Genomic DNA, 16,051 nt, shown 5'->3' with positions numbered 1-16,051 from the left:
AGTTTAAGGAAATTACCCCACACCCGACAAGGAGCCCTTGCTCAATATAATTTTTAAAGGGAAAAATGAGATCAGAGTAGGATTGAATTCCCTTGGTAACATGAGGAAATCTCCACGGATATTACTGATATTCCTAGGCCGAAGGAGCTGTTTCTGTGGTGGATACAGCAACAGCAACTTGGCTGATTATCCCTGCAACAGTTTCATTATACAAATCCAATTTCATGCAGATCTTTTACTCCTGTTTACTAAGAGAAATGTTTTCCATCTATTAGTTTTGATTCAACAAATCTGTTTTTAAAAACTGCCTAGAAACCTACTGAACGCTTCCATCTAAAGGACAGTATAATCTCTTGTTTTCAGTATTCTGAAGATTTCCTTGCACTAAAATGTTTATAACTATTTTGCAGCATGCCTGGTTTTCCTCAGTCACTGAGACAAACACTGCTCCTCACTCCAGGAAAAATCAATACAAAAATAGCTAAACAAATTACACAAACTTAGAAGGGAAGATCAGTATGATACATATACACATATATGTATACATACTGTTCAAAAGGGAGTTTAAATAACAGGAAACAGTTCTACAATACAGCATTCAAATATACAATTTGAAAAAATATAAACACAAAAATTCAATGCAGAGGGTTTAAAAATTTGGGAAATTGTAAGCAAGAACTGAAGGCACCAACTTGTAATTTTGAGGAAAAGTGTTACTATTGTTTTTTTGGGATGAATGCAAAGGGTACTTCAACTTGACAACAACTCCTTCGCTTCAACGCAAGGTCCGCCTGTAGCAGGGAAACAAAACCTAGTTTGTGGGCTCAAAATTACCAGCTGATCAAAGCTCAGGATGTGTTAACACTGAGAATACAAAATTTCTTCTGCCCTGAATAAATTTGCATAATTGACAGAATTTAGATTGGCTGAATTACTCAAACGGACATGTACTCTTCTGATGCATTTCATCACTTAGCTTCGTACTGACAGTGATGGAACAAAAATGTATGCGTCCAAACTTAACTATGTACTAACATTTCCTTCAGACTGAACTTTTAACTACTTGTCTCTCTTTCTGAAACTTTATTTCCATTAGCAAAGGAAATGTTCTTCTCATAGTAAGTCAGTATCAGTGGTCTGCTGTAAAAATTACTTCAATCTAATTCAAACTTAGCATCATTTTTCTTGGGATATGGGAACAATTATGATTAATTCACTTACCAGTACCTTATTAAGGGCACATGATATAATATATAGTGCGCTGCAGTAAAAAGTGATACCAGCAATCAGGTGAAAAGACAGATTGAAGTAGAATACAAAGTTATAGGAAACATGTTCATGTATTCTGTTAAGGCCACTGGGCAATTAGGAGAAATTTTATCATATTTCCCCCGGACTGGGGAGAAGAAACACTCTAACATTTTTAACTTGGGCTATTACTACCTACTTTTTGCAGCAGCAATCCATCAAAGCAAGAAAAAAAGCAGCACAGTTCTAACAAAGAAAAACCCTACACTTTCTTCAACTTTTAAAGTTCAGCATAAAAATACATGGAAAATATTTAGATTGGCATATAAAAGACTCACCGGAAGACCGAATACTTTAGTGATATGTGTCATACATTGTGCACATCATTAGCTTGACTTTGCAAGCCATGTTTTGTGTAATTTACATGCTTTTTGTGTTTTACATTTACCCTTTACAGTAATGCATGCAGTAAAGCACAAAGTCATTGTATTTTTAGTATCCTGGTTTGTTTTTGCTATGATTTTGCTACACATGGCAGGTATCAATGCATAGCTGGCAACATCAGTGAATCTGAAATGCACATGAAATACTGGTAAGGAATTGTTGGGCAATCCATCTGCAGCAGGCAGGTGTTGGGTGAGGAGGTGTAGCAGGATGCTCTGCCTGGATGGGAGTAGAACAGCTCGAATAATGACCTGTTTACAAAGCTATCAGTGGTGAACAGAGGAGGGGGTTATCCTGGTGCTTTTGGTACTGAAAAATGCTGAAACCAGCCTGACTCATCAATCCCACAGTGAAACGTACCTGACAGAAAGGTGAACTGTGGCAGACCTGGTAAAGTACCGGATAAAGCAACAAACAAGTGGTACTACTACCACTACTACTACTACTACGACTACTACTACCACCTTATCTAAAGATGCTGAGCTGACACAGCTGGCCTGGTAACACTGGACCCACGCACGCTTTTTAATGAGGGGGGACGGTTTTCCATCAATCCATTTTCTGGACCTTGTGTAGAGATTTCTTCCTTGAGCTGGGATTTGCCTCAAGGTTACCCCTCGAAGCTGAGAGAAGATTTGCCCACAGTCATTGGTATGGGTGAGTAAAATAAATCTCTTACTTTGTAATTTCTCTACCTTTGTTATTATTGCTTCAATATTGCTTCAAAAATAGTGGGCTGAACTAGACCAGTACTTATAGCTACTTATACTGTATAGTAAACAGTTCTGATTAAGATATTTTAGTCTCATCATTATCATAATAATGAATTTATTTTCATATAAATACCTCTGGTTTGTCATCCTTAGTGCTGTGGGAAAAAGCCGTGAAAAGGTTAAGTAACGCCTATTTAATCCATTAACATAAACCATTGACAGAGCCCGGGGCTAAGGCTGGATCCTGCTGCACCTAGAGGCCTCTGTGAGGAGTTGAGAAAGCAAGAGGGTCCTGTCTATGTCTTGTGAGTCAACGGGAGGGCTTCACCATAATCTCTGTAGCTCCCACTCTGCCCACAACACGCAGGCTGAGACAAACACCTAACTTCCCCTTTGTACCTTACTCTGGCTACCCACAAACTGCAGCAGTACATGCCAAGTGTCAGTTTAGCTTGAAAAGCTGCTGATGGCCTCCGCTAAAGCCGCCTAGATGTCAGGTTGAGGTGTGAGACTGCCATGTCTGTCTGGAGGGAAAGAAGTCATGGTACAAAGTACTTGCTACTTTCCTTAATGTGTCTCTGAGTGTGGTTCACCTATTGCTGTGGTAGAACTGGTGTAAGAAAACGGCCGAAATAAAATAGTATTTTGAAATACAGCTCAAAGTTACTGTGAAAGCTCACACAGAAACATCTAGACATAAAGAGAATTAGAATATGTAGTTTTAAATTACTGAAGATACCCATTAACTGATCCTTAAACATAGCTAGAACAGTACAGTACTGATCTTAAGGACTGTGGGTAGAAATACAGTTACCAGAAATTCTATGGCTACAGTCCGAAAGTGAGAAAGTGTAATTCTACACTTTGCTCCTATATACATTTCCCTTTGCAAAAAAATCTGGATAAAGCACAAAATCATACAAATATTATATCACAGAAAAAAAATTACAGAAAACTTTCCACACGGGCTTCAGTGTTCACCCCTTGCACGAAATGTATTCATTACTGGCATTTCATAGCCTGTAGTTTAAAATACAGGATAGAAGTAAATGAATGAGCAATGCTTCTCCAGTAAACCATCATGGCTTTGGAGAAAAGACAGTTTTGATCTGAAGGCTCTAAAGCAAGACATTTCTTATGGTGTTCCTTGAAAACTCTAAAGGACCAAAATCCACAGCATGAGGATAACCCTCTAAGGAATGTTTTACTCTTCCAATCTTCTTTCCAAGAAAGAAACCTTTTATAATAAAGGCTACACAGGCCCACTGTACTATCAGACAAGTTTGCATTGGCATATATTTCTAACATGAAGAACAGACAGGATAGGGACTATTCTTTTGGTGCAAAGACAGTTTAAAGAGGTGCAATGCTTAGCATAGAGTACTGCAAAGAGCCTTATGTATTCTGCAGCCACAGAAAGTTTCTGGTACTCATTAAGACAGGCATCCCAGTTAATACTTTTTTAAACTTTATTCTAATATACATTTAATAATGTAAATATACACATCACGTAAACCCTTACACCCCTTGGTAACCTAAGTTAAGCACATGCTACCTTATACATGCAGTTCCATAAAAATGATCCCCTTTGACAGCTATTCATCATAAGCTGGAGTAGTTAAGGCCCCATCTCTTTAATGGGAGGTAAATAAAAAAAATTAAAAATTATTAATAGACATTCTCAGCTTGTACATAATAAACTACAAAAGTCTAGACAGTCTTGTCTAGTTAGACAAGATCAGACAACTTTTAATATGGGACTCTTTCTGAGAGATGTCTGTAAATGAAAACTGAATAGTCCATAGTGCAAATTACTACCTCATAAACTGCAGCATAACACTTTTCCTTACGGAACTTCTTTATGAGGAAATTTCTGTATAATAATAATAATGATGCATTTTATTTTACAATTATGAGGATGATATTACGCTTAGTGGAAAATGCTTTACTGAGTAGTAACGTCTTTAAGCAAACCTGTGTTATAAGCAATTTTTATCTTCTTATGTCTCCCTGAATCTTCACACAGTTCTTAAATATTTACTAAAATTCCTTGGTTCCAAATTAAATAGTATTCATAATTAGTGTATTTTTAAAAATTAAACAATTTGGCCAACACACTATGATACTATAACCAAACTGTCTACTCCTTTCTAATTTTGAAGCTAGTAATTATCTGCAAATTTAGTACCAAGCAACTACAGGGGGATATAGAATTTAGCAAAACACTCTGTGATTACAGGTACAAAGAAGTGTGGATAGACAGTGTGAAATACAGGCAGTATTTCTTCTGAAATGGTTGAATACAAGAGTCCAGCAGGACTCCTAACATATAAATAAATTTGAAAGGCTAACTGAGGGATCTTTTAGAAGTGCTGTACACTGTTAAATCCTCAGTAATACCTAGCATTTATATAGAACTTCACACTTTTAAAGCACTATACAAATACTATCTGGATGAGATGTATTCTCCAAAGGCAGAATACAAATCCCAAGTGAATGGCAACCAGAAGAATGGCACTGTGACAGTAAAATGTAATGTAATTACTACAGAGAGGAACTAAGTACTTTATAATCAGCTTGCTATGCATGAACTATCATGGAAGATCACACACTGTGCAAGGGAAATGTACAGACATAAAATTATTGTCATTCATTAAATAGGTTCTCTGACCACAAGGAATTGACACAAGAGCTGTAATTGGCTCCACAACCTTAAAATGCCTAACTCAGAAGGTATAGGAAACATAAGGAAACCCTTGAGTGACAGACAGGCAGGTTATTTCAAGTGCTAGCACAAACAAAGGGTTTTAAAAGCCATTATTCCTATACATCAATGCGAATTCCATGTTTTATAGACATTAATTCTCTAGTGCCCGTTAAATACATAATAAATGAACATAGATGAGGTAAAGATGCTGTAATTGCCACATATAGCCAATATGGCAAGGGAGGAGTTTTTCCAAATGGGCAGATCCAGAGGCCATGACGAATCCCGTCACGAACATGATGAGAAGTCCAGGATATGAACAACATCCAGGGAAGAAAGCACCATGAGTCCTTAAGCCTGAAAAGCTGCATGATAAACTTTAATGTCAGAGCCACCACAGGAATCACAGTAGAACAATGCAGAAGTGGTCTGCGCGGAAGAGTCAGAGCAGCCTGTGGAAGAGAAAAAGATTATTGGCAATGGCTACAACTATGACAAGAGTAGAAAAGTTTCATGAATGTCTACAGGTGCATTGTGACAGTCTACAGGTGACTAAGTGGAAGCAGAAAGAAAAACATACTGTTCCTTCCCATTGCAATTAATTTAAAGCCAATTTTATGCATGAGACTTGTGTGCTGCCCTGTCTCTCTATTGTGTGATATGAATCATGCATCCTGCTAAATACTATCATCAGCAAAACAGGGAGGGAGAGGGATGAGGAATCCTATTTGTCACATAGTCATGTGGTACACATGAACTTGTATAATCTACTGCACTGATTATATGTATTTAACTTCAAGATAATTAAAAGGAAAACAGCAATGCAATACACTTCAAATATTTAATGTTTCACTTGAAATAAATCATGAGCTTTAATAGCATTTACTTCCAAAAATACATACTGTATTTTACTACAGTTGCCACCTATAAGGTTGGTTCAGTTGCACAGTGTTTAAAACAGAACAAAAATTTCCAACAGGACAAAAATATGATCAAAGTTACATGTATTTTGATTATCTTGAGACAGTACTCTTCATGGACAGGTGAAACAAAGTTCATAAGCCAAGATCTAACATATCTGTGACTGGGCTTTTTGTATCAAAAAGTTGTTTAACAGTAATTCAGCTGAAAGCCTCATACTTGCTTTTAGTAAGATCAATGTCCAGCTAGTGTGATTAGATTTAGCCATTTTAAGAAGCAATAATATATTACATCTCTAGCTACATGTTTGAGGAGATTATTCTGTGCACTCAGTAGCAAAAGCTACAAACATCACCACAATTTCAAAGAAATAAAAAAACCATATTGGTATTTTGGATTTCTATGTGATAAGTCAGTAGATTATTGTGTTTGTAAGCACAGAAGAAACAACAGCACATTACTAAAATGTGATATTCATTGGCTCAGTTCTGATACTGGTGAACACTCAGAAAACCTGTAAGAAGGCACCAGAGAAGTAACTTGCCAGTGTATCTTTGCTGCATGGGGCACATCTGCACCTACTGCAGAAGGCAAGCAAAGCATCTCTAACCTTTTCATTCTTCAGTTGCATCAATCCCTGCAGGATTCAACAGCTAGACTGCCTGGCAGTGGGACTCTGGAAAAGGTTCATCAACTTCATGCATAATTTAGATAACTGCATGAAACACTATCTCCTCTGCAGGGAACTTTGATGTAGCCTTAGCCAGATGATGGAAAGTTATGGACCATATTGATATATAACAGCTCAAGCTTTAAACCACAGCCAACATTAAAAGGCCTGCCTGCTCTACCACATGCTTGTCAGCAACACTCCTGATCAGGTAATGAGATTAAAAAGCTCAAAACCCATCTCAATAATTTTTAACTCTGATGTTGTGGAACCAATTCCTTTAAGTTGGAGCAAAAGGTATATTTTCTTCAACTTCAGCTCTGTTTCACACAAGAAGATTGTTCGCAGATTGTTCACAGATTAAAGTAGAAAAAATCTTGGATTGGTGAAACTGTTTAGCACCTGCCTTAAAAAGAATCAGACTTTTGTAACTGTCAACAAGAGCCTCAAAAGTGCAGAGTAATCTAATTTTGAAAAAACCTGAAGAGTGATATGTTTCAGCAGATAATCTATTGACTAGCCTCTACTTCTGCCCTTTGGAAAAAAATACCAGTAGCAAAGTCTAAATTAGTCTTTTTCCTCTGGCCTGTTAAGGTTAGGTGCTAACAGCAACACAGTGAGTAAGGAAAATTTTAATATTACTTATGTGCACAGTTTATCAGTATTGGTGCCAAGGTGAGATTTAAATTCTTTTCATGTAAATTTCAGATGGCAGTGTTGTTCATACAGCAAACTTGCGTGTTCAATATTAGCAAGAGAAAGTCATATTCTGTAACTGCAGGAAAGCAACCAAGCTTCTGAGATGCTGTTGCCCAAGGTCTGAGAGAAGAACAGTCTGTTTCCTCTTTTACATTCTGTGACTAACACTTACATCCTTGAGTTGCTAAGCCCTGGAGACAGACAGGTAGTTCTGTTTGCTAATATAAGCTGCTATATTCTGTTTCTCCTAAAAGGCAAATTTGCCTTTAGAAAGCACTAGATCTTAAAAAAACCCCAACAAAACAACAAAAAACAAGCCACTACAAAAAAGCAAAATATCAAGACTTTTCCACTTTAAACGTCCTGGAAAAAGTTCCAACAGAATTTATTTGCAAATGACCTTTTCCATTTGCCTACATGTTCAATCAGGTGCAAATCATCTTGCAGTTGCTGCTCCTCTGGCCTCTCACTACAATGAGCAGCTGGAGACAGAAGACAATACTTGCATGCAAGAGAACCCACGCAAATTATCTGCTTTACTGCTCATGATGAAACCATGGATGGTTATGTAACAACTCCCTCACTGATACTATGTGGTGCTTCACACACCTGAAGTCTGTAGTTCACAGTAACATATTCAATGTAACATATAGTAGTAATATTAACAATATAGTAACATATTTAATGCTATATTCATTGTGCGTGTGCAAAGCTTATTCTCCAGTTCCAGAAATGGTCCTGTACAGCCCAGGTCAGTCATGGGCAGCACATTTCCCAGTAGTGTCATGTATGTTTGCCACTGACTGCAAGTTCTACACTTCTAAAATGTGGTAAGTCTTTAACAGCAAGATACCAATTTCTGCATGTCTCTTCTGCATCATGAGTGTCTGGGCTACAATCCTGGTGGTCTCTGGGCGCAGCCCATCATGTCCTACCAGCACTCCTGACTGACAATAGGCTGCAGGAACTGCCATCTTTGGAGTAGTCAGTGAGACAGGGTCTTCTGCACTTGTGTGCACAGTTAAAATCACATGGAACACAAAGAACTACAAATTCCAAGTAGTGAAGTCATTGTAAACTTCATACCTGTTGCAAAAATAATGTGGGCAAAAGGTCAGATCCCATGGTACTTGGTACACAAGTATTTATCAGAGCAAACATATAAATACCACAGGTGACTATTTACCCTGAATACTGCAGAAAAATAATCATGAAAAACAGACCAATGGCCAAACAATTCCAGTGCTGAGTGGTGTCAGCAGGAACAGAAGTAGATGACTAGGGCAGTGTGAAGGTAGCAATTGGAGGTGGAAGGCAGGACCACCTTGTGCTGCATAAAAAGGTTACTCCAGAAAAAGTAACTTGTCATCAGATTTGAAAGTGACGATGACGAACTTTATAGGTGATTGTGTACAGTAACGTGAAATATACTGTTGGTACAAATTAGTGGTGTGGTTAGCTAATTAGACTTATTAATTTATTAGCTATTTAGAAATGTGTTGCAAAAGCAGTAAACATGTTAGTCTTTTAAAGTAGTTACTCTCAATCATGCAATTCGAAGATGAAGAATGGCACTCTAACTACCAAATATGTTGTAAAGAAGTATCTAACAAACACATAGTAAAAAGTATCCGATGAAATAATAAATTATATAGGCAACAGCCTGAAATTACACCAAGAAACTGAGAGGCACATCATATTAAACCAAGGAAAGAAAAATGACATATTACAATCAGATCTAGCTGGCCAGACAGCACACAGAAGAAAAGTTTATGGGGATTACGTTACATCACAAACCAAAGGCATTCTGATGGCACTGCAAGAAAGACAAAGCCTGTAATAGATAATTACTTTTTCTTTAAAGGGCAGAATCATTGTACTTTTGTGCCATTGAAAGGAATTAAACTACAATATTTGGCTCAAATGAAGTCTAACTTAAAACATCACTCATGGTTTTCGACAGGACCTTTCAGAGGTAATTTAGGCAAGAAAGCAATACAGAGGGGAGGAGAATAATAGTATGAGGTTTAGAAAACATGAATTTATTCCCTTAAATTTATTTCTTTAAGTTATTTAGTTGAGAAGAGAGTCTTTGTAAAGAACACTGGCTTTACAAGTTGTAATTATGTTTTTGCTCCAAGAGTCAAGGGACCTACACTGGATTATCTCCTTTATTAGCCCAGTTAACATAGGGAAAGGAGTAGGCACTTCAAAAAAGCCTTTGGACATATGGTCTTCTCCTCACCTCAGCTAAATACAGTTGGCTACTGAAAGGGCTATGATTCTACCTGCTATGTCTTGTGTTCCTGATTTGAAAAACATTTTGGGGAAGAGCAAAGAAATCAGCTGTCTTTTGCAAAACAAAAACAAAACCAAAAACAGCAAAAAGCAAAAAAACAACAAAAACAAACAAACAAAACAAAAAAAAAACAAAGAACAGAGAACTAGATCTAACTGTCATCAACAATACTTCAGGCTGGATTACAAAATGAACTGCTATCTGCTTGAGAACTGAAACAACACAGGAAGAAATTAAGACAAAAAATTACAAACATTTACTTGGTTTCACACAGCAGAGATAAGCTAGGCTACACAAACGTTCCCCATCATGGAAGGTGAGAGTATATTTAACCTTGCCTCACTGCCAAGTGGCAGGTCACCTTCCAACTCCATGAAACAATTCAATAGTCAACTTCTCAAAAAGACATCGATGAAGTGTGACATCTAGTGGTTGTAATTAAGAAAAATACTGGCAATCATCTCAAATGCATGAAAAAGCAGCGATAAAATTTCAATACTTTCTAATAGCTAGCCATTAGTTTACTTACATTCACTGATTTTAAAATAAGAAAAACCAGATGAGAATAATTAGAGATTTAAATTCTATTCCATATTGTTATTCACTAATAATATTATATGACCCATTAATCAACCAAATAAACTTTCCTTTTCTTTACATAGTTTTATAACTGTACAACATTTCCACACGAAAGAAGTGCAGAAAAGGGGAGAAGTAGGGACTACTTAGGGAAGAATGATGCCAAGGCGCCAGGACATGCTGGAGCCTGACTGTCCAGGTGGCAAAATGGTAGTCAGTGGTATCCTGGGCTGCACTGGAAATGTGGCCAGCAGGTTGAGAGACCGAGTTCTTCTCTTTCTCCTCAACACTGGTAAAGCCAAGAGGGGGGAACTGACCAAATGCACAAATAAAAGGCATCTTTTCTCTACAACAGTGATCCTGTACGTAAACAAAAACTATTTTTCCATTGTAAGTCTGATTTTTACATCTCAACTATAAGCAATATTTACCTCTTGCACTTATCATCTAAATATTTTTTAAAAAATTGTTAAACCATTGTTCTTCTTTATTTACATGAATATAGAAAACAGGATTTCTTTTCTGCCTTCGAGCTATTTCCCTATGAACAGTGTAACAGCATTATGAGCAAACTAGAGGAGGAAAACTACTGGAAAAGAGTGCCATAATCTGGTAGTACTAATCCTATTGAGAAACTCTGTCCTAACAAGCAGTTCTGCAAATAGATGATGATCCATTCACTGCTTAACAGGAGCCAATTCACCTTTTTACTTTTATTAATAAGCTGATGCTTGCTTTCCTACTTTTTTTCTTTCAATGAACTATATTTAAATGCAACTCAGACTGCCGTTCTAAAGGTGACAGCTCACATATAGCTTGTTCATGGGAGAAATATTTAGAGAAATATTGGCTAAAACCAATGTATTACTCATAAATCTGAATTAAACAGAAGCTCTATGTTTCAGATGTTTCTACCCCACATTTCAGGTATTTCTAACCCTTACTGTAAAGAGAAGTGGAGTAATCCATTTCATCCATAGAAATGTGCAAAGAAGCACTTAACTCCTTAAGCTGGATAACAGCAAGTATGTGATATACGTAGAATAGCATGTACTTGAGCAAAACTCTCTTTTTTTTCCTTCTAAGCAGCAGAAACTGAACAGAAGATGTAAAATATTTTTATACTTTAGAAATCATAACAACTGCATGCGAACAATTCCTGTATATCTATTAAATGTATTTAATTAAATTATCAATGGAACTTTTTCTGTCTAGGACGTGGTAGAAGAGCAATAACACGAACAGTGACAAATTAGCAGATTATTGATCTATTGACTTACCTTTAATGACAGAGATCCAGCAAGAAAGAAGTGATCTACATCAATGACGGAGGCAAGGAAGCCAGCCAGGGTGACCTCAGTGAAGTCACTTTTCTTCCTGAGTCCAATCACTATTGCCCAGGACCACATCCCCAGAATACCATGCACCGCATTATCAGATAAGGCTCGGAGCCAGTCATTTTGCTGAATGAAGGAAAACTGCAGAAGTCTGTCTGCTACAAAGCAGAATATCCCCAAACCTAGACTGGAAATAACTGACGCTGTGCTGAAAGTCTGGAGAAGAGCGTGGGCCTTTTCAGTCTCAGATGCCATGACAAAAACCATGTTGTAGAACACGAAATGTCATCAGGATACACACTGTGCATTGTCCTTCCTATCGTCAGTTGTTCTGTCAATGTCAGAGATCAGAACAAAAACTATTATGCAAAGAAAATACATTTGCACAAAACATTTGTTACCACAGCTACAACTGGGCATTAAGACCCCAAATTCAGTGTTTGCATTTAATATTCCTAAGGAATTTTTAATTTCAATAGTTTATTGACTTGAAAGCTACAGCTCTGAATTAAAACGCCTGGCCTGTTTTAATTAGAACCAGCACAAGCAACATGAAGAGCTCTAATTCCACTTACTGAAATGTTAAATGTTAGAAAATAACTTGAAACATATCTAAGATAATACAGTGAATACGTTTCAAGATTCCTTCTGATCTTAAACACATTATTTAATCCAGTGAAATACTTTGCATAGTAACAGAAGATTCAGTTTGGAGGATTCTTAAGAGTGATTCTCAAAATCCCAGATTTCTCTATACAACAACTGTTAAAATGGAGTTTTCAATCTATAATCCAAACCACTGCTTAAATTTACATTCTTTTCTAACATATGTAGTATTCTCTGGTACCCTTTCCTGAGTCCTTTCCTTGTTTAGTTTGGAGATTGGAACATAAGAAAACCAAACCCACTAATGTATCTTTGCTATTTGTAATAGACACAAAGACAACAACCATTTGGTCAAGAGAAGTGATCAAAAGCACCTCCTTATAGAGCAAAACTACCTAAGCTTCTCCTCAGCATGTGCTCCAGCAGAGAAGTTAGCTGTTACTTTTAGGACTTATCTATTGTCTGCCACATTATCCTCATAATTAGGTAATTAATAATTAATGTCTGCCACATTACCTTCATACCTCTTTTTGCAAGAGAAGTTCTAACTGTCCTAGCTGTTATGCTAGTCTGTTTGGGGAGCTGTAGGGACAGACCACAGTTTTAAAGCCTATATTCTGCCTAAAAATGGATTCTTCCCATGAGTTCACCATTTTTGTGCAATACATTAAATTTTGACAACCCTTCTTTACTAGGTAAATTCTTATTCTGAAGGGCCTTTTTGATTGTACTGAACTTCCTAAGATGACACATTAACTATTTATGATTTTAAACATAAGTCTCACAAGACATTTATAAATGTTTCTTCCAGATCATTAACATGCCTGCCTCTTGTAGAATTATCCACAAGACAGATCTACTGGCATCTCTGTAGGAAAAGCAAAAGCTCACTGAATCATTTATTTAGAAAACATTTTAAAAAGTAAAAGAGAAGAAAGCACGAATACATAGACACTGCACAGAGATTAAAAAAGTGGGTCAAGTTTAGAGTCTGTTAACCATGACTGTGCCTCTCCTAAATGACTGTACAGACACAAAGTATTTCCTGAAACAATGGAAGTGCTGTTTTCTGGTGGGTGACCTTATGGAACACAGGACATTGCTGAAGGAAATTTTTAAGGAAAAAAACGGCAGTCTCCTCACAAATGTTTCTTCTATATTGACATCATGTCAGATTGGATTTCATTTAAAATTACCATAAAAGCTCTGTAAGAATCCAATTTGTGAAGAGGTGATGTAGCAACATACCTTTAAAAAGCACACTGGTATGCAGAATCAAACTTCCCCTGGGACTAGGAGAACATTTTTTTTCCCCATCACAGCTGCCTTACACCAGTAGGAAATGTCTATGGTCTATGCTTCAGTGTTGAGCCTCTGTGCTTTCTGAATCCAGTCTGCCCAATCCAGTGCAGGAAATACCAAACACCATTTGTTCCATCCTAAAAAAAAACAAACCAGACACCAGGAAGCACTGATATAAGGCAAAACACATAAATATGAAGCGTACATGAAATATGAACAGTAAAAAAATCCAGAAAGAATAAATATTTAATTAATTTGTAAACAAATATAATTGAGCTAAAAGCAACTTCAGCTAAGCTCTGAAGCTCTGTAAAAGAAAGCAGAAAAAAGACCGTAAACCAAGAGAAGAGCAGAAATAAAAATGGAGCATGGTAGTAACTAAAAGGTAATAAAACACAAAGTCCAAAAAGAACAGTTCCCGTCTTCTATGTAACTGTATTTTAAAGGACAGAGCAATCAATTTTTACAGATTTCTTCTTTCATGTGGAAGACATTCACCTAATGAAACATTTTTGAGTCCCATTCAGGGATCTCTTTTTAAATTCCACCCCATCATTTAGTGACCTTGGAATAGGTAAAGAGAGATCTATAAATTAATTCAGCAACACAGATCTATCAGCTCTGTGTCAGGCTTACACTTCTGCTATGGGTAGTATCAGCATGTGTTCTTTGAGCTTTGAAATGAAGAACAGGATGCAAACCTGGCTTCAGGTTGACCACAGTCAAGAGCCATGTCCAACTGTTCTTTTAAAAACAAAAATTCTGATTCAGCCTCCTTTTGTGACAAAAATGAGTGCTGCCTGTGAAAAAATCAACTCACATTCCCAAGCACAACAGAATTTCCTAGAAATATTCTGCAGATCAGTAGAGAAATCAGACCAGAAAAAGCAAAACTCTGGTCAACCAAAATAATCTTTGAAATGACAAATTTTAATGTAAAACTAGAAACCTTTTCTCCCTGAAAAATTATGTTTTTCAGGCTCTTTACAAAATACCATAACAGAGAGTCGATTTTTCCAGCCTATGAATCTCAGAAAGCAGTTGTACAGATTATGTTCTTGCTAAAACAGAAAAGTGGGGAATAATTCACACATTTAAGAATGTGCAAAACCATCTGTGCAGTCAGTCCAGATAACACCCTGAAGGGTAAGTTCTAGGTTGGTTTTACACAAAACACAACAGCTGAGTAACCCAGCTTTGAGTTGTGGTTTCCCATGACATTTGTACATGAGATAATGCACTAAGCATAATCTCTGTCTCTATTCCCAGAATAGAATTTTACAGATATGCTTAATTTAAGGAAATTACCAAAGTAATTTTTATGAGCACACAGTTATCATTTTAAATTACTGACACAAGTAGATATTTAGATCAAAACTGTAAACATACTTTTGGGGAAACAGCTGACACTAAGACACCATAGTGTACGAGCATAACAAAAACCCAATGGCTAAAATTACCACTTAGAAATACTGCTCTGGATAATTTTTGCCCCGGTTTTTCACAATGCTATCAGATACGCGAGTACACATAGGAATTTAATGCATGAAGTTACAGAATCACAGAATCAATTAGGTTTGGCAAGATATCTGAGATCATCAACCGAAAAACACCATGCTGAGTAACAGAATAAGGCATTCTACACAAGAATTTAAATGACTGTAATCCCTTACAATTCTATAATCTCCTAAATCCCTCATTATTTGATATTGGATGTTAATTGATATTAAAAACGGCATGAAGCAGAATTAAGACACCAGTTCAAACCTTCAGCGTACAACCTCGTGGAAAAGGAGATCCCAGCCCAAGACCAGCTGTGGAGAATTGACAATGCCAGCATTTTTGGGTTAGACAATTATAACATATTATTGGGGTGTGAATATTATCTGTCCCAAATATTTTTGGGCCGGATAACTACAATGCATTATTGCGGCGATCAAGCAAATATTTTTGGGCCATATTTTTAGGTTGGAAAGGGCAAAAGCCCAGAAGGAAGCGGTAGGATTCTACCAGACGCTGAAGAACAAAACGAAATTAAACCGAGCAGGAAATTAGCCGGGAAACCCGAGACGGGCAGGAGCAGGAGGGGAGGCGCGGGGCCCGGGCGGGTGAGGAGCGCGGAGCCGCCTTCGCCCGCCCGCCCCGGAGCCCACCTGGAGCGCGGCCGCCGCCCTTCGTCCGCCCTTCACCCCATGGGCCCCACGGGCCCCGGCCGGGCAGCCCTCAGGCTGGGGGCTGCAAGGCGCCTCAGGGAGCCGCGGAGGAAGCATGCGTGGCCGCGGAGCAGCCTGGGACCCGGGCCCGCCTCCGCTCCTCCCAGCGGGGCTCGGCCGTGAGGGGGAAATGTTTCCGGGGTTAGTAAATGCGGGGTTTGGGTGCTCGCGCTTTGGCTCCTTGAAATGCTGGGAGGGAAAAAGCGAAGATGAGAGTTTAGCGTTTTGTCACCGAGGACATGGTGCACCGCTCGCAGACCCCAGGGCAGAGAAGTGTCTTCTGCCCTGAAATTAGTACTTATTTACCCAAAGA

At 37.8% G+C, this 16,051-nt stretch overlaps 1 protein-coding gene across 1 annotated transcript; it reads right to left on the bottom strand.

Annotated features, from left to right (window-relative positions):
* Positions 1-3,878: 3,878 nt before the first annotated feature.
* On the bottom strand, positions 3,879-13,664 carry TMEM267 (transmembrane protein 267). The gene is made up of 3 exons (XM_062513373.1): positions 13,472-13,664; positions 11,561-11,948; positions 3,879-5,564 (listed from the first exon to the last, which is right to left on the bottom strand). The coding sequence occupies exons 2-3, from the start codon at positions 11,882-11,884 to the stop codon at positions 5,229-5,231; spliced, it is 660 nt and encodes a 219-aa protein (XP_062369357.1). The 5' UTR covers positions 11,885-11,948; positions 13,472-13,664; the 3' UTR covers positions 3,879-5,228.
* Between the last annotated feature and the right edge of the window lie 2,387 nt (positions 13,665-16,051).

Source organism: Cinclus cinclus, chromosome Z (genome assembly GCF_963662255.1).
Source record: "Cinclus cinclus chromosome Z, bCinCin1.1, whole genome shotgun sequence".
In the NCBI taxonomy this organism is placed as follows: Eukaryota; Metazoa; Chordata; class Aves; order Passeriformes; family Cinclidae; genus Cinclus; species Cinclus cinclus.
The sequence above is the reverse complement of the archived record's forward strand: the minus strand, read 5'-3'. Positions and strand labels throughout refer to the sequence as shown.